The sequence below is a fragment of the Cnephaeus nilssonii genome, assembly GCF_951640355.1.
Source record: "Cnephaeus nilssonii genome assembly, chromosome: 17".
Taxonomy (NCBI): domain Eukaryota; kingdom Metazoa; phylum Chordata; class Mammalia; order Chiroptera; family Vespertilionidae; genus Cnephaeus; species Cnephaeus nilssonii.
In genome coordinates, this window is record NC_137088.1 from 60,969,700 (window position 1) to 60,988,785 (window position 19,086).

The 19,086-nt window shown below is 54.6% G+C and overlaps 1 protein-coding gene across 1 annotated transcript; it reads left to right on the plus strand.

Moving 5' to 3' along the window:
* Window positions 1-3,597: 3,597 nt before the first annotated feature.
* On the plus strand, window positions 3,598-5,133 carry LOC307113465 (ubiquitin carboxyl-terminal hydrolase 17-like protein 6; the record flags this gene model as incomplete). Its single annotated transcript, XM_079795072.1, has 1 exon — window positions 3,598-5,133. One exon carries the CDS (start codon window positions 3,598-3,600, stop codon window positions 5,131-5,133), a length of 1,536 nt encoding a protein of 511 aa, XP_079651198.1.
* Between the last annotated feature and the right edge of the window lie 13,953 nt (window positions 5,134-19,086).

Below are 19,086 nucleotides of genomic sequence, written 5' to 3' on the forward strand. Positions count from 1 at the left end.
TTGAAATAGAGCAAGTGCACATTAAACCAGTCTTTGTAACCACTAGAATTCAAAGAAAAGTAGCATTAATCTGTAAAACATAGTTAAGGGACAAGTGTATAATGCTTCTCAACTTCAGAGAAGAGTGTAGAAAGCTGTTTCTACAATGCAGGAAAGTCCGGTAAGTACAGCAGAAAGCCAATTATAAGACATTGTAAGAAAGACTAAGAACTAACTGTAAAATAGCAGTAAATTGAACAAAATAGTTAGATTATAAAGGGAAAATACATCACAATTTCTGGGTATAGTAATGAAAGTGTTTCGTACATGTGGGATATCCTTGAAATAGAGCAGTTAGCAAAATTAAGCAGCTTTAGAAACCACTATAATTCACTGAAAAGTAGCATTAAACTGTAAATCATACCTGGGAAACAAGTGTATATTGCTTCTCAACTTCACAGAAGAGTATAGAAAGGTGTTTGTACAATGCAGGTAAGTCCTCTAATTACAGCAGAAAGCCAATTGTAAGACATTTTAAGAAAGACTAGGAACTAAGAGCAAAATAGCAATAAATTGAACAGAATAGTGACAGAGCAAGGGGAAAAGAGGTCACCATGTTAGCATACAGTAATGAAAGTGTTTCATACAATGCGGGATATTCTAGAATAGAACAAAGAGCACATTTAAGCAGCTTTGGAAACAACTAGAATCCACTCAAAGTAGCATTAAACTGTAAAACAGTTTAGAGACAAGTGTATATAGCTTCTCAAGTTCAAAGAAGAGTGTATACAGTTGTTTGTACATGTGGTGAAGTCTCATAAGTAGAGTAGAAGGCCAATTATAGGACACTGCAAAAAACCAGTAGTAATTCAGAGCAAATAACAATGAATATAAAAGAATTGTGAGAGAACAAGTTGAAAAGACATCCAAAATGTAGGTCTATAGTCTAGAAAGGATGTTGTACACTGCAGAAATCCTTGAAATAGAGCAAGTGCACATTAAACCAGTCTTTGAAACCAATAGAATTCACTGCAAAGTAGCATTCAACTGTACAACAGTGGAGAGACAAGTGTACATGTTGGCACAAGGACCAAGCACAAGGTCGCGGCGTCGACCCAACGGGGCCCCGAGAGTGCCCCCAACTTCACGGGTCCCGGGTCCGAGGAGCCCGCGCGAGAGCAGCGGCGACGGCCCCAGGAGCCATCCCGGCCCAAGCCTCAGTCCAACCTCAGGGAGGTCGCGTGTGCGGTGCCCGCCGAAGCCGTCCTCATTCACCAGTCCCGGGACCGAGGGGGCACGGCCGACCGCCTGCTCAACCATCCAGCCGGGGACGTCCTCCCCGGGGGGCTCAAGGGCACTGGCCAAGGCCCTGGTCCCAGAGGGGGAGCAAAGGCGAACAGGAAGAAGAAGAAGAAGAAGAAGAAGAAGAAGAAGAAGAAGAAGAAGAAGAAGCAGGGGCACAGGTCCGTGCCCGCGTGCCAGTGATGCCAGCAGCATGAGTGGCCCAGGAGCCTGTGGGAGAGCCCTGAGCTGAGCGTTGAGGAGTTGGGGTTGGGGGGGGGGGCGGGCGTGGTGGGCGTGGTGCGGGGGGGATTGGGAGGGTGTGTGGAAGTGTGTGTGTGTGTGTGTGTGTGTGTGTGCGCTACTTTCCAGGGTGCCAGGTCAGTGATGGGCGGCACAAAATCGCAATTTTGGCAAAGTTGGATACTCCTGAACCCATGTAGGGGGGTGAGGGGCTAGAGAAAGGGGGCGACAGGAGGAAGGTGGGAGGAGGAGGAAGGGGCGTGGTTGTGCGCATTGATTTTAGTCTCTCTGTTCACGTGCCCCGCGTCCTGAAGCCCATTAGCCCATCAGCCCATCAGCCCTTGGCATCCGCTTCCCAGATCTGCCTGCACTCCCAGGCCCCAGTTCTGCCCCGTGGAGGAGCTGGGTCTCCACTCCTGTGACTAATCACTGGAATGGCTCGATGTCCCCCTCCCGAGGCGCATGCCCAGCTGTGCTGATGTGAACCCGGGTGGATCATACCCGCAGGGTGGCCACGACTGCAGGCAAACGTCCCGGCGCCCTCCCAGGATCCCAGGATCGGCAGCCCAGCACAGCCGGGAGGCTTGTGTGGCGCACGAGAGCCCCCAAAACATTTCCAATCCCTCCCTGGTGGGCTGTCACTGCTCTTGCCACCCTGGAGAGGCCGGGAAATGTGTGACCAGCTGCCCCAGAGTCCTCCAGGTTTTGCACCGCAGCCCCCAGCCCCCGGGTCCGTCCGCCATTGCCAAAGAGGGTTGTCCTGGGCCCACCCGATCCTGTCTAAACATGTGTGGTCGCCTCTCCGACCCAGCAAAAGGTGGTGCCGCCCTGCAAGACATGGAGAAGGTGTCCTGCGGGGGTCCTCGGGCACCTGCGGAATCTCCCAAGTCCTCTCTAAGCCCGGGAAACGCTTCGGCAGGCCCGTGGCGCCCTCTGCTGGTCGATGAGCGCTAATGTGTGTGTGTGTGTGTGTGTGTGTGTGTGTGTGTGTGTGTGTGTCCGCCCCGCAGCCTCCTCTGGGGGAGGCAGAGCCAGGTGCCTGGACCTCTCCAGGTCTGGGGAGACCCGAGGGGGTGGCGGGGGTGGGGTGGGGGGGCTGGAGGGGGACGAGCGAACGTCCTGCAAGGAGCGCTGTCTATGAGAATGCAGGGACTTGCGGGGACAGGGGGGGGGGGGGCGGGGGGGTGTTTGGCGCGAGGCGACTGGTGGTAGGTGGGGGGAGGGGCGTGCTCATGGATGCGTTCAGAGCACTCAATCAGCGAGTGTGCCTGGGAGACCGCTGACGAACACGCGAACACGTGGCAGCACAAGGACGGCTACCAAGATTTCTGCCGAGTGATCCACGTCTGGGAGATTCACCGTGGCTGTTTTCCTCGTGGCTCGGGCCTGCGTATGATATTTGGCGCTCACGCGAGATTGTGATCACATGTACAGGAAAACTGACCTCATTCGATTAAATGGTTTTGAGAGACAGACGTCGTGCAGCCCGTCTTAAGGACGGCATCCTATGCCTTTCCTAGATTCGCCATGTCCCGCTACCACCAACGAGGTGGCGTACCAGAAGAGAAAGGCATTCCCCGAGAGTCCAGATGGCAGAAGTCAAAAATCAAGGTGCCAGCGGGACCCCTTTCCGTCTGAGGTCTCTGAGGTCGCTGGGCGGGGCCGCTGGTGGCCTCTGGTGTCGCTGGCCCAGTGCCTTCAACTCCAGCGTCCGCCTCCCACGACCTCCAAGGCCAGCTTCGGTGTGTCTGCGTCTCCCGTCTCCCTCCCCTTTCTTCGAGGAACACCAGGCGTGGGGCGCGGAGACCAGCCTCTGTTCAGGAGCACCTTTTCTCGAGACCCTTGCGTTAATCCCACCTGAAAGGTGTGCCTGGGTCCGCCTGGGGCAGGAGGGCCCACACCCTAAAGTTGATTCCATCAAGCCTGGGGGCCACTGATTGGTGGAGCTCGTGGCTCCTCCCAGCACGCTCTGGGCCTATAAAAGGGCGGGTGGGGCGGCCAGGGCCTTCATTCTCAGACCTCCTCTGCCCCGGACGCTTCGTTCTCCAAGGGAGCTTTCAGGGGAGAGATCTCGCGAAGGCCCTGTCCGCGGACATGGAGGCCGCTTCTGCGCACCGGGAAGAGGAGCTTCAGCTCAGGCACCCCCCGAAGGTCGAATCCGCTGGATTCGGTGATGGGGCCGCGGAAGTCCACTGTGGCCCCCGCGGGCCTCAGGAACCACCACTGCCCCGGGAGAGCGGGTGCGCCCCGCGGGGCCCACTGGCTCCCGCCGACACCCCTCCTCCGAGTGGGAGCTGGAGCCCGGGGAGACCCCACGCGGTGGGGGCCGGGCTTCAGAACCTGGGCAACACCTGCTACGCGAACGCGGCCCTGCAGTGCCTCAGCTACACCCCGCCCCTGGCCCGCTACCTGCTGTCCGGGCGGCACTCGGGGGCCTGTGGGCGGCGGGCGTCCTGCGCCCTGTGCGCCCTGCAGGCTCACGTGACCCGGGCCCTCCTGCGCCCCGGGGACGTCATCGTGCCCGAGGGGGAGCTGCTCGCGGGCTTCCACGCGTACCGGCAGGAGGACGCCCACGAGTTCCTCCTGTTCACGCTGGACGCCCTGCAGCGGGCCTGTGTGCCTGAGGAGCGGCCGCCGTCGCCGCCGGGCCGGCCCTCCCAGGAGGACGCCACCCTGATCCGTCGGGTCTTTGGAGGCCACTGGAGATCTCGGATCCAGTGCCTCCGCTGCCAGGGCGTGTCCGACACCCTGGACCCTTACCTGGACATCGGCCTGGACATCCAGGCGGCGCAGAGCGTGACCCAGGCCCTGGAGCTGCTGGTGAGGCCCGAGCGGCTGGGCGGGGCCGACGGCTACCAGTGCGGCAAGTGCCGCCGGAAGGTGCCGGCCACCAAGACGCTGCGCCTGCACGCGGCCTCCAGGGTGCTCACGCTCGTGCTGAAGCGGTTCTCGGCGCTCGCGGACAGCAAGGTGGAGCGGGACGTGCGCTACCCGGAGCACCTGGACCTGCGGCCCTACCTGTCCCAGGGGCGCCACGCGGGCCCGCTGCTGTACCGGCTCTACGCCGTGCTGGTCCACTCGGGCCGCACCTGCCACAGCGGCCACTACTTCTGCTACGTCCGAACCGCGGGCGGCCGGTGGTTTAAGATGGACGACGCCCAGGTGACCGCCTGCGACGCTTCTGAGGCCCTGAGCCAACGCGCCTATGTGCTCTTTTACGTCCAGACCAGTGAACTGGAAGGAGACAGTGGGAAACCCACATGCCCCGGGACCGAGCACAAGGTCGCGGCGTCGACCCAACGGGGTCCCGAGAGTGCCCCCAACTTCACGGGTCCCGGGTCCGAGGAGCCCGTGCGAGAGCAGCGGCGACGGCCCCAGGAGCCATCCCGGCCCAAGCCTCAGTCCAACCTCAGGGAGGTCGCGTGTGCGGTGCCCGCCGAAGCCGTCCTCATTCACCAGTCCCGGGACCGAGGGGGCACGGCGGACCGCCTGCTCAACCATCCAGCCGGGGACGTCCTCCCCGGGGGGGCCAAGGGCACTGGCCAAGGCCCTGGTCCCAGAGGGGGAGCCAAGGCGAACAGGAAGAAGAAGAAGAAGCAGGGGCACAGGTCCGTGCCCGCGTGCCAGTGATGCCAGCAGCAGGAGTGGCCCAGGAGCCTGCAGGAGAGCCTTGGGCTGAGCGCTGAAGGGTGGGGGGGGGGGGGGGGAGAGGGCGGGCGTGGTGGGCGTGGTGCAGGGGCGATTGGGAGGGTGTGTGGAAGTGGGGGGCGGGTACACTTTTCAAGGGGCCAGATCAAGGGTGTTGAGCAGCATCTGTGTCCTGTATACAACATGTGTGGGGAGCAACACAGCTGCAGAGGCTGCCACACACTCCCGGGGCCCAACCCACCCCAGGACCTGGTGCTGCCTTTTTTTTTTTGGTTAATCCCCACCACGTATAGGGATATAGGGGATATAACGGATATAAGGGATATTGGAAATGGGGATATGGGGATATAATCGACATAGGGATATAGGGATAAAGTGATATAGAGATATAAGGGATATAGCGATATAAGGGATATAGGGATATAAGGGATCAAGGCATATAAGGGATAAAGGGATATAGCGATATAAGGGATAAAGGGATATAAGGGATAATGGGATATAGAGATATAAGGGATATAGGAATATAGGTATATAAGGGTAAATGTATAAAGGGATATAAGGGATATAGGGATATAGGGGATATAAAAGATATAGGGATATGGGGCTATAAGGGACTAGGGATATAATCCAGTCTTGTATCAGGGACCCAGACCTCCCTCCCTGGTCTGAACTGCCGTCCTAGGACCCAGACCTCCATCCGGGTCCCAGACCATCATGGCGGGTCCGAGAAGATTATCCCGGTTCCCAGGTTTCTAACACATAATCCAGTTGGGAACTGGGGCCTCTGTGTGCCTTGCAGGGTGTTGAGCAGCATCTGTGGCCTCTATACAACACGTGCGGGGAGCAACACAACTGCAGAGGCTGTCACACACCCCTGGGGGCCAACCCACCCCAGGTGCTAGTGCTGCCATTTTATAATTTTTTGGTTAATCCTCACTGGGGATAGGGATATAGGGGATATAGAGATATAGGGGATATAAGGGATATAGGGGATATAAGGGATATAGGGATTTAAGGGATTAGGGATATAATACAGTCTTGTATCAGGGATGTAGTTCTCTATCTGTAACCCAGACCACCATTCCATAACCCAGATGTCCAGGTGAGGTACCAGACCGCCCCCTGGGACCCAGACCTCCCTCCCTTGTCTGAACTACCATCCTAGGACCAAGACCTCCATCCGAGTCCCAGACCATCATGGCGGGGCCGAGAAGATTATCACAGGGCCCAGGTCTCTAACACAGAATCCAGTAGAGAACTACACCCCCAATACAAGACTAGATTCATGATGGGGCCGAGAAGATTATCCTGGGGCAAGGTCTCAAACACAGAATCCAGTCTTGTATCAGGGGTGTAGTTCTCTATCTGTTACCCAGACCACCATTCCAAAACCCAGATGTCCAGGTGAGGTACCAGACCTCTCTCCCTGGCCCGAACTGCCCTCCTAGGACCCAGACCTCCATCTGGGTCCCAGACCATCATGGCTGGGCCAAGAAGATTATCCTGGGGTAAGGCCTCAAACACAGAATCTTGTATCAGGGGTGTAGTTCTCCATCTGTAACCCAGACCATCATAACATAACCCAGATGTCCATGTGCGGTACCAGACCTCCCCCTGGGGCCTAGACTTCGCTCCCTGGCCCGAAGTATCCTCTCAGAACACATTCCTCTATCTGGGGCTCAGAACTACATCCGGGTCCCAGACCATCAGGGCAGGTCCGAGAAGATTATCCCGGGGCCCAGGTCTCTAACACAAAATCCAGTCTTGTATCAGGGGTGTACTTCTCTATCTGTAACCCAGACCACCATTCCATAACCCAGATGTCCAGGTGAGGTAAAAAACCACGCCCTGGGGCCCAGACCTCCCTCCCTGGCCCGAACTGCCCTCCTGGGACCCATTCCTCTATCCGGGGCTCAGACCTACATCCTGGTCCCAGACCATCAGAAGATTACCCAGGGGCCCTGGTTTCTAACACATAATCCGGTTGGGAACTGGGGCCTCTGTGTGCCTTGCAGGGTGTTGAGCAGCATCTGTGGCCTGTATACAACATGTGTGGGGAGCAACACAGCTGCAGAGGCTGCCACACACTCCCGGGGCCCAACACACCCCATGTTCGAGTGCTGCCATTTTTTTCTTTTTTGGTTAATCCTCACCAGAGATAGGGATATAGGGATATAGGGGATATAGGGATATAAGGTATATAAGGGATATAAGGAATATAGGGATATAGAAATATAGGGATATAGGTATATACGGATAAAGGGATATAAGGGATATAAGGGATACAAGGGTAAAGGGATAAAGAGATATAGAGGACATAGGGATATAAGGGATTAGGGATATAATCCAGTCTATAAGGGATTAGGGATATAATCCAGGGGTGTAGTTCTCTATCTGTAACCCAGACCACCATTCCATAACCCAGATGTCCAGGTGAGGTACCAGACCGCCCCAGGGGCCCAGACCTCCCTCCCTGTCCCGAATTGCCCTCCTAGGACCTATTCCTCTATAAGGGACTCAGACCATCAGGGCAGGTCCGAGAAGATTATCCCGGGGCCCAGGTCTCTAACACAAAATCCAGTCTTGTATCAGGGGTGTACTTCTCTATCTGTAACCCAGACCACCATTCCATAACCCAGATGTCCAGGTGAGGTACCAGAACTCCCCCCGGAGCCAGACTTTGCTCCCTGGCCCGAACTATCCTCTCAGAACCCATTCCTCTATCCAGGGCTCAGACCTACATCCATGTCCCAGTCCATCATGGCGGGTCCAAGAAGATTATCCCGGGGCCCAGGTTTCTAACACATAATCCGGTTGGGAACTGGGGCCTCTGTGTGCCTTGCAGGGTGTTGAGCAGCATCTGTGGCCTGTATACAACACGTGTGGGGAGCAACACAACTGCAGAGGCTGCCACACACCCCCGGGGGCCAACCCACCCCAGGTGCTAGTCCTGCCATTTTTTTCTTTTTTGTTTAATCCTCACCAGGGATAGGGATATAGGGATATAGGGGATATAATAGATATAAAGATCATGGGAAATGGGGATAAAAGGGATATAGGGATATAGCAATAAAGGGATATAGCAATATAAGGGATATAGGGATATAAGGAATATAAGGGATATAAGGTATATATGGGATATGAGGAATATAAGGGATATAAGGTATATATGGGATATAAGGAATATAGGGATATAAGGATATAGAGATATAGCGATAAAGGAATATAGGGATATAAGGAATATAAGGGATATAGGGATGTAGAAATATAGGGATATAAGGGATAAAAGTGATATACGGTATATAAGGGATGTAAGAAATATAGGGATATAGTTCTCCATCTGTAACCCAGACCATCATAACATAACCCAGATGTCCATGTGCGGTACCAGACCTCCCCCTGGGGCCTAGACTTCGCTCCCTGGCCCGAAGTATCCTCTCAGAACACATTCCTCTATCTGGGGCTCAGAACTACATCCGGGTCCCAGACCATCAGGGCAGGTCCGAGAAGATTATCCCGGGGCCCAGGTCTCTAACACAAAATCCAGTCTTGTATCAGGGGTGTACTTCTCTATCTGTAACCCAGACCACCATTCCATAACCCAGATGTCCAGGTGAGGTAAAAAACCACGCCCTGGGGCCCAGACCTCCCTCCCTGGCCCGAACTGCCCTCCTGGGACCCATTCCTCTATCCGGGGCTCAGACCTACATCCTGGTCCCAGACCATCAGAAGATTACCCAGGGGCCCTGGTTTCTAACACATAATCCGGTTGGGAACTGGGGCCTCTGTGTGCCTTGCAGGGTGTTGAGCAGCATCTGTGGCCTGTATACAACATGTGTGGGGAGAAACACAGCTGCAGAGGCTGCCACACACTCCCGGGGCCAAACCCACCCCATGTTCGAGTGCTGCCATTTTTTTCTTTTTTGGTTAATCCTCACCAGAGATAGGGATATAGGGGATATAGGGATATAAGGTATATAAGGGATATAAGGAATATAGGGATATAGAAATATAGGTATATAGGTATATACGGATAAAGGGATATAACGGATACAAGGGTAAAGGGATAAAGAGGTATAGAGGAAATAGGGATATAAGAAATTAGGGATATAATCCAGTCTTGTATCAGGGGTGTAGTTCTCTAACCCAGACCACCATTCCATAACCCAGATGTCCAGGTGAGGTACCAGACCGCCCCAGGGGCCCAGACCTCCCTCCCTGTCCCGAATTGCCCTCCTAGGACCTATTCCTCTATCCGGGACTCAGAACTACATCCGGGTCCCAGACCATCAGGGCAGGTCCGAGAAGATTATCCCGGGGCCCAGGTCTCTAACACAAAATCCAGTCTTGTATCAGGGGTGTAGTTCTCTATCTGTAACCCAGACCATCATTCCATAACCCAGTTGTCCAGGTGAGGTACCAAAACTCCCCCCGGGGCCAGACTTTGCTCCCTGGCCCAAACTATCCTCTCAGAACCCATTCCTCTATCCGGGGCTCAGACCTACATCCATGTCCCAGTCCATCATGGCGGGTCCAAGAAGATTATCCCGGGGCCCAGGTTTCTAACACATAATCCGGTTGGGAACTGGGGCCTCTGTGTGCCTTGCAGGGTGTTGAGCAGCATCTGTGGCCTGTATACAACAAGTGTGGGGAGCAACACAACTGCAGAGGCTGCACGATACCCACTGTTGAAAAAAGAGCGGAATACGTATAACTGCCTGCCTCGAGGACTGCAGCCTCCAACCTCCTGGCTGTCTCAGTAGAGGCGGCCGGCACCTGCCTGCCTGCCAGGGTAAAAGCCCCGTGCCCAGTACTGGCTGCCTTGTTAGCAGGGGCCTCTGCTGTACGGAATGTCCCAGTAATGTCGGCCTGCCCGCTATGGCCTGCCTCAATAATGGCAGCCTCTCGTGGTACTCAGCACCTCGCTGTAAGGATTGACTGCCTCAATAATGACGGCCTGCACCGTACCCACTGCTGCAATGCTATCGGGCTCCGTGTAATTGCATTCCTCGAGGACAGTGACCTCACCGGTTCTGGGTGCTTCAAAAATGGCTGCCTTTAGGGTATGGAGTGACATACTGAACGCACAGGTTCACCATGTCAGTGCAGCAGCCCTTTGCAGGGCTGGGCTGTGAACGGGTGCAAAATCCAGGCTAGTAACTTTAGTCCATCCAGGGAAGGAATGACTCCCGCCCTGGACAGACTTGATGATTTTGAGGGATTTTCTTTTTTTCTGGGTGTTTGTTTGTTTTGGGGTAGAATTATTTTTTGCGTTCACGGGGCATTAGCTGGAATTTCAGCACCATGGACAGGAGCGCACAGTGTTATTTCTTGAATGGCCACAACAGTAACTTGGTAACTAGGAACCAGTAACCTGGTAACCAGTAACCAGTCACCTGGTAAGCAGTCAACTGGTAAGTAGTAAACCAATAACTAGTGACCCGGTAAAAGGTTAGCAGGGGCGGTGGCGGGGCCTCCGCCTTACAGAAGGTCTCAGTAATGACGGCATGCTGAGTATGGCGTGCCTCAATTACAGCGGCATCTCGGGAGGGCGCTGCATCTTGCAGTACTCAGTACCTAGCTGTACGGACTGGCTGCCTCAATAATGGCGGCCTGCACAGTACCCATTACCGCAACCTGAGCGGCCTCCGTTTTTCTGCCTTCCTCCAGGAAAGCTGCCTCCAACCTCCTAGCTGCCTCAGTCAGAGGCGGCCTACACCTGCCTGCCTGCCAGGTTAAAGGCCCCGTGCCCTCTGCTAGCTGGGTCGTTAGCGGGAGCCTCTGCCGCATGAAAGGTCTCAGGAATGTCGGCCTGCAGCATTCGGCCTGCCTCAATAATGGCAACCTCTCGTGAGGACGCTGTATCTCGCAGTACTCAGCAACCTCGCTGTACAGACTGGCTGCCTGAATAATGGCGGCCTGCACCGTACCCATTGCTACAACCTGAGCGGGCTCCGTTTTTCAGCCTGCCTCCAGGAAAGCGGCCTCCAACCTCTTGGATGCCTGAGAAGAGGAGGCCTGCACCTGCCTGCCTGCCAGGGTAAAGGCCCCGTGCCCCGTACTGGCTGTCTCGTTAGCGGGGGCCTCTGTGTTGCGGCAGGTCTCGGTAATGTCGGCCTTCAGCATTCGGCCTGCCTCAATAATGGCGGCCTCTCACGAGGACGCTGTGTCTGGCGTTATTTAGCACCTCACTATAGGGACGGGCTGTCTCAATAATGGTGGCCTTCTGGGTACCACAGCAGCAACCCGATAAAACTCCGAATAACTGGCTTCCTCGAGTCCTGTGGCCTCCAACCTGCTGGCAGCCTCAGTAGAGGCCGCTTGCACCTGCCTGCCTGCCAGGGTAAAGGCCCCAGGCATGCGTCTATTAAGGCGGCAAATGGCGAGCACGCTGCGTCTCGCAGGACCTGCACCTCGCTGCACGGACTAGCTTCCTCAAAAATGGCGGCCTGTACCGTACACAATGCCGCAGCCCAAGCGGGCTCCGTAAAACTGCCTGCCACAAGTACGGCCGCCTCCAACCCCCTGGCTGCATGAGTAGAGGAGGCCTGCACCTGCCGGCCTGCCAGGGCAAAGGCTCTGTGCCCAGTACTGGCTGCCTGGATGGCGGGGGCCTGCGCCATAAGGAAGGTCTCAGTCATGGCGGCCTGCAGCGAATAGCTTGAGTCCATTAAGGCGGCCTCTCGCATCCACGCTGCATTTCGCGGGTCTCACCACCTCTCTGTTTGGACTGGCTGCCTCAATATTGGTGGCTTCTAGGTTTCCAAAGGGTTCATGATGTCAGCGCAGCAGCCGAGGCCTCCCTTTGCAAAGAGGGAGCAGGAAGCGGTGAAGTACCCACAACTGTGACTTTGCTCCATCCAGGGACGGAATGCATGCCGCCCTGCCCAGCCTCTCTGATCTTGTGACCCTTTCCGGCCCCCCCCCCCCCCCCCCCGGTGGAATTTTCGGTGGAGTTCACAGGGTTTTAGCTGGATTTTCAGCAACAGGGACAGAGGCACAGCGTGTTATTCCGGAAAAGGCCACAGGAGGGCAGCAAAGGACAGGTTTTGCCTGACAGCTTCCTTTTGAGGTCCAGTGGAATAAGTATATGGTTCTATAGACAGACGTGTACAGTATAATCAGTAACTTACTTGAAAGAAAATGAAAACATTTATCTTATAAAAGCAGTGCATAACCCTGCTCTATGATTACATTCTGATAAATCACAAAACGAGGTGTACTTACTATTAGCACATTTCTATAACTCTCTGCCAAGGGGACGTCAGCCTCCAAACCCCTGGCTGCCTCAGTACAGGCGGCCGGCAACTGCCTGCGCGCCAGCGTAGGAACCCCGTGTCCCGTACTGGCTGTGTCCTTTACGGGGAGGGGTGGGAGGGCCTCTGCCGTACAGAAGGTCTCAGTAATGTCGGCCTGCAGCATTCGGCCTTCCTCAATAATGGCGGCCTCTCGCGAGGACGCTGTGTCTCATGGTACTCAGCACCTTGCTGTACGAACTGGCTGCCTCAATTATGGCGGCCTGCACGATACCCACTGTCGAAAAAAGAGCGGAATACGTATAACTGCCTGCCTCGAGGACTGCAGCCTCCAACCTCCTGGCTGTCTCAGTAGAGGTGGCCGGCACCTGCCTGCCTGCCAGGGTAAAGGCCCCGTGCCCAGTACTGGCTGCCTTGTTAGCAGGGGCCTCTGCTGTATGGAATGTCCCAGTAATGTCGGCCTGCCCGCTATGGCCTGCCTCAATAATGGCAGCCTCTCGTGGTACTCAGCACCTCGCTGTAAGGATTGACTGCCTCAATAATGACGGCCTGCACCGTACCCACTGCTGCAATGCTATCGGGCTCCGTGTAATTGCATTCCTCGAGGACAGTGACCTCACCGGTTCTGGGTGCTTCACAAACGGCTGCCTTTAGGGTATGGAGTGACATACTGAACGCACAGGTTCACCATGTCAGTGCAGCAGCCCTTTGCAGGGCTGGGCTGTGAACGGGTGCAAAATCCAGGCTAGTAACTTTAGTCCATCCAGGGAAGGAATGACTCCCGCCCTGGACAGACTTGATGATTTTGAGGGATTTTCTTTTTTTCTGGGTGTTTGTTTGTTTTGAGGTAGAATTATTTTTTGCGTTCACGGGGCATTAGCTGGAATTTCAGCACCATGGACAGAAGCACACAGTGTTATTTCTTGAATGGCCACAACAGTAACTTGGTAACTAGGAACCAGTAACCTGGTAGCCAGTAACCAGTCACCTGGTAACCAGTTAACTGGTAAGTAGTAAACCAATAACTAGTGACCCGGTAAAAGGTTAGCAGGGGCGGTGGCGGGGCCTTCGCCTTACAGAAGGTCTCTGTAATGACGGCATGCTGAATATGGTGTGCCTCAATTACAGCAGCATCTCGGGAGGGCGCTGCATCTTGCAGTACTCAGTACCTAGCTGTACGGACTGGCTGCCTGAATAATGGCAGCTAGCACAGTACCAATTACCAAAACCTGAGTGGCATCCTTTTTTCTGCCTGCCTCCAGGAAAGCGGCCTCCAAACTCTTGGCTGCCTCAGTAGAGGAGGCCTGCACCCGCCTGCCTGCCAGGATGAAGACCCCGTGCCCTTTACTGACTGTGTCATTAGCAGGGGGCCTCTTCCGCATGAAAGGTCTCAGTAATGTAGGCCTGCCACATTCGTCCTGCCTCAATAATCGCGGCTTCTCGTGAGGACAGTGCTTCTCGTGGTACTCAACACCTTGCTGTACGAACTGCCTGACCCAATTATGGCGCCAGCACGATACCCACTAGCAAAACCAGAGTGGGCTTCTTATAATTGCCTGCCTTGAGGACTGCAGCCTCCAAACTTCTGGCTGCCTCAGTAGAGGCGGCCTGCACCTGCCTGCCTGCTAGGGTAAAGACCCCATGCCCCGTACTGGCTGCCTTGTTAGCAGGGGACTCTACTGTATGGCAGGTCTCAGTAATGTCGGCCTGCAGCATTCGGCCTGCCTCAATAATGGCGGCCTCTCGCGAGGACGCTGTGTCTCACGTTATTCAGCACCTCACTGTACGGAATTGCTGCCTGAATAATGTCGGCCTGCTCGGTACCACAGCAGCAACCCAATAAAACTCTGTATAACTGGCTGTGTCGAGGCCTGTGGCCTCCATACTCCTGGCAGCCTTAGTAGAGTGAACCTGCACCTGCCTGCCTCCCAGGGTAAAGGCCCCGTGACCTCAACTGGCAGTCTCATTAGCGGGGGAGTCTGCTGTACGGCAGGTCTCAGTAATGTCTGCCTGCAACAGACGGCCTGCCTCAATAATGGCAGGCTCTCGCGAGGACTCTGCATCTGGCAGAATTCAGCACTTCGCCTTATAGACTGGCTGCCTCAATAATGGTGGCCTTCTGGGTACCACAGCAGCAACCCGATAAAACTCCGGATAACTGGTTGCCTCGAGCCCTGTGTTCTGCAACCTGCTGGCAGCCTCAGTAGAGGCCGCTTGCACCTGCCTGCCTGCCACGGTAAAGGCCCCAGGCCCCGTACCGGCTGCCTCATTAGGGGGCGGCCTTCGCCTCACGGAAATTCTCAGTCATGGAGGCCTGCGGCGTAAGGCATGCATCCATTAAGGCGGCCTCTGGTGAGCACGCTGCGTCTCGCGGGACTCAGCACCTCGCTGCATGGACTAGCTTCCTCAACAATGGCGGCCTGTACCGTACACAATGCCGCAGCCCGAGCAGGCTCTGTAAAACTGCCTGCTACCCCCTGGCTGCATGAGTAGAGGAGGCCTGCACCTGGCGGCCTGCCAGGGTAAAGGCCCTGTGCCCAGTACTGGCTGCGTGGATGGTGGGGGCCTGCGCCGTAAGGAAGGTCTCAGTCATGGCGGCCTGCAGCGAATACCTTGAGTCAATTAAGGCGGCCTCTCGCATCCACGCTGCATTTCGCGGGTCTCACCACCTCTCAGTTCAGACTGGCTGCCTCAATATTGGTGGCTTCTAGGTTTCCAAAGGGTTCATGATGTCAGCGCAGCAGCCGAGGCCTCCCTTTGCAAAGAGGGAGCAGGAAGCGGTGAAGTACCCACAACTGTGACTTTGCTCCATCCAGGGACGGAATGCATGCCGCCCTGCCCAGCCTCTCTGATCTTGTCACCCTTTTTTCCTGGGTAGAATTTTCGGTGGAGTTCACAGGGCTTTAGCGGGAATGTCAGCACCAGGGACAGAGGCACAGCGTGTTATTCCTGAAATGGCCACAGGAGGGCAGCAAAGGATAGTTTTTGCCTGACAGCTTCCTTTTGAGGTCCAGTGGAATAAGTATATGGTTCCATAGACAGACGTGTACAGTATAATCAGTAACTTACTTGAAAGAAAATGAAAACATTTATCTGATAAAAGTCGTGCTTAACCCTGGTCTATAATCATAAACATTATGATAAATCACAAAATAGGGTGTACTTACTATTAGCACATTTCTATAACTCCCTGCCAAGGGGACAGCAGCCTCCACACCCCTGGTTGCCTCAGTAGAGGCGGCCTGCACCTGCCGGCCCGCCAGTGTAAAGACCTTGTGCCCACAACAGGGGGGTGGGGACATTTGTGGGGAGGGGTGTGGGCTGGGAATGGGGGGATGAGGAGAAATATGTGATACCTCAATCAATAAAGAAATTAAAATAAATACATAAATAAAATTTAGTTTAGGTCTAGGGTTATGGCTAGTTTTAGGGTTAAGGTTAGGCCTAGGGTAAGGGTTGGGTTTAGGGTTAGGTTTAGGGCTTGGGATAGGGGTAGGTTTAGGGTTAGGGTTAGGGTTAAGGCTATTGTTGGGGCTGGGTTAGGCCTAAGTTTAGATTAGGGTTAGGGTTAGGGCTAGGGTCAGGACTAAGGCTAGTGCTAGGGTTAGGGTTAGGGTTGGGGTTATTTTTAGGGTTAGGGCTAGGGTTATGGTTGGGGTTATGGATAGTGCTAGGGTTAGGGTTAGGTTTATGGTTAGGGCTTGGGTTAGCCTTAAAGTTAGTGTTAGGGCTAGGGCTAGGGTAATGACTATGCATAGGGTTAGTATTAGGTTTAGGGCTATGATTAATGTTTGGGTTAGGGTTCGGGCTAGTGTTATGGTTAAGGTTAGGTTTAGGACTAGGGCTAGGGCTAGGGTTAGATTTAGGGCTATTGTTACGAAGAGGGCTCGATTTACGGGTAGTGTTATGTTTAGATTTAGGGTTAGGTTTATGGTTAGGGTAGTGTTAGGGGTAGGTTTAGGATTAGGATTACGTCTAAAATTAGATTTAAAAAAACACACAAACAAACAAACAAAAAGACCCCGTGCCCGTACTGGCTGTGTCGTTCGCGGGAAGGGGTGTGGGGAGGGCCTCTGCTGTACGGAAGGTCTCAGTAATGTCGGCCTGCAGCATTCGGCCTTCCTCAATAATGGCGGCCTCTCGCGAGGACGCTGTGTCTCATGGTACTCAGCACCTTGCTGTACGAACCTGCTGACTCATTTATGGCGGCCTGCACGATACCCAATGCTGAAACCAGAGCATGCTTCGTATAACTGCCTGCCTCGAGGACTGCAGCTTCCAAACTTCTGGCTGCCTCAGTAGAGGTGGCCTGCATCTGCCTTCCTGCCAGGAAAAAGGCCCCGTGATCCGTACTGGCTGTCTCATTAGCAGGGGCGTCTGCCGTACGGCAGGTCTCAGTAATGTCGGCCTGCAGCATTCGGCCTGCCTCAATAATGGTAGCCTCTCGCGAGGACGCTGTATCTCCCAGTACTCAGCACCTCGCTGTACGGACTGGCTGCCTGAATAATGGCGGTCTGCACCGTACCAATTGCTGCAACCTGAGCGGGATCCATTTTTCTGCCTTCTTCCAGGAAAGCGGCCTCCAACCTCTTGGCTGCCTGAATAGAGGAGGCCTGCACATGCCTGCCTGCTAGGCTAAAGGTCCCGTGCCCCGTACTGGCTGCCTTGTTAGCAGGGGCCTCTGCTGTACGAAAGGTCTCAGTAATGTCGGCCTGTCCGCTATGGCCTGCCTCAATAATGGCAGCCTCTCATGGTACTCAGCACCTCGCTGTAAGGACTGACTGCCTCAATAATGACGGCCTGCACCATACCCACTGCCGCAATGCTATAGGGCTTCGTGTAATTGCATTCCTCGAGGATGGTGACCTCATCGGTTCTGGGTGCTTCAAAAATGGCTCCCTTTAGGGTATGGACTGACATAGTGAACGCACACGTTCACCATGTCAGTGCAGCAGCCCTTTGCAGGGCTGGGCTATGAACGGGTGCAAACTCCAGGCTAGTGACTTTAGTACACCCAGGGAAGGAATGACTCCCGCCCTGGACAGACTTGATGATTTTGAGGGATTTTCTTTTTTTCTGGGTGTTTGTTTGTTTTGGGGTAGAATTATTTGTTGCGTTCACAGGGCATTAGCTGGAAATTCAGCACCATGGGCAGAAGCACACGGTGTTATTTCTTGAATGGCCACAACAGTAACTTGGTAACGAGGAACCAGTAACCTGGTAACCAGTAACCAGTCACCTTGTAACCAGTTAACTGGTAAGTAGTAAACCAATAACTAGTGACCCGGTAAAAGGTTATCAGGGGCGGTGGTGGGGCCTTCGCCGTACAGAAGGTCTCAGTAATGACGGCATGCTGAGTATGGCGTGCCTCAATTACAGCGGCATCTCGCGAGGGTGCTGCATCTCGCAGTACTCAGTACCTCGCTGTACTGACTGGCTGCCTCAATAATGGCGGCCTGCACAGTACCCATTGGTACAACCTGAGCGGGCTCCGTTTTTCAGCCTGCCTCCAGGAAAGCTGCCTCCAACCTCTTGGATGCCTGAGAAGAGGAGGCCTGCACCTGCCTGCCTGCTAGGGTAAAGGTCCCGTGCCCCGTACTGGCTGCCTTGTTAGCAGGGGCCTCTGCTGTACGAAAGGTCTCAGTAATGTCGGCCTGTCCGCTATGGCCTGCCTCAATAATGGCAGCCTCTCATGGTACTCAGCACCTCGCTGTAAGGACTGACTGCCTCAATAATGACGGCCTGCACCATACCCACTGCCGCAATGCTATAGGGCTTCGTGTAATTGCATTCCTCGAGGATGGTGACCTCATCGGTTCTGGGTGCTTCAAAAATGGCTCCCTTTAGGGTATGGACTGACATAGTGAACGCACACGTTCACCATGTCAGTGCAGCAGCCCTTTGCAGGGCTGGGCTATGAACGGGTGCAAACTCCAGGCTAGTGACTTTAGTACACCCAGGGAAGGAATGACTCCCGCCCTGGACAGACTTGATGATTTTGAGGGATTTTCTTTTTTTTTCTGGGTGTTTGTTTGTTTGTTTTGGGGTAGAATTATTTGTTGCGTTCACAGGGCATTAGCTGGAAATTCAGCACCATGGACAGAAGCACACGGTGTTATTTCTTGAATGGCCACAACAGTAACTTGGTAACGAGGAACCAGTAACCTGGTAACCAGTAACCAGTCACCTTGTAACCAGTTAACTGGTAAGTAGTAAACCAATAACTAGTGACCCGGTAAAAGGTTAGCAGGGGCGGTGGTGGGGCCTTCGCTGTACAGAAGGTCTCAGTAATGACGGCATGCTGAGTATGGCGTGCCTCAATTACAGCGGCATCTCGCGAGGGTGCTGCATCTTGCAGTACTCAGTACCTCGCTGTACTGACTGGCTGCCTGAATAATGGCGGCCTGCACAGTACCCATTGTTGCAACCTGAGCGGCCTTCGTTTTTCTGCCTTCCTCCAGGAAAGCTGCCTCCAACATCCTAGCTGCCTCAGTCGAGGCGGCGTACACCTGCCTGCCTGCCAGGTTAAAGGCCCCGTGCCCTCTGCTAACTGGGTCGTTAGCGGGAGCCTCTGCCGCATGAAAGGTCTCAGTAATGTTGGCCTGCAGCATTTGGCCTGCCTCAATAATGGCAACCTCTCGTGAGGACGCTGTATCTCGCAGTACTCAGCACCTCGCTG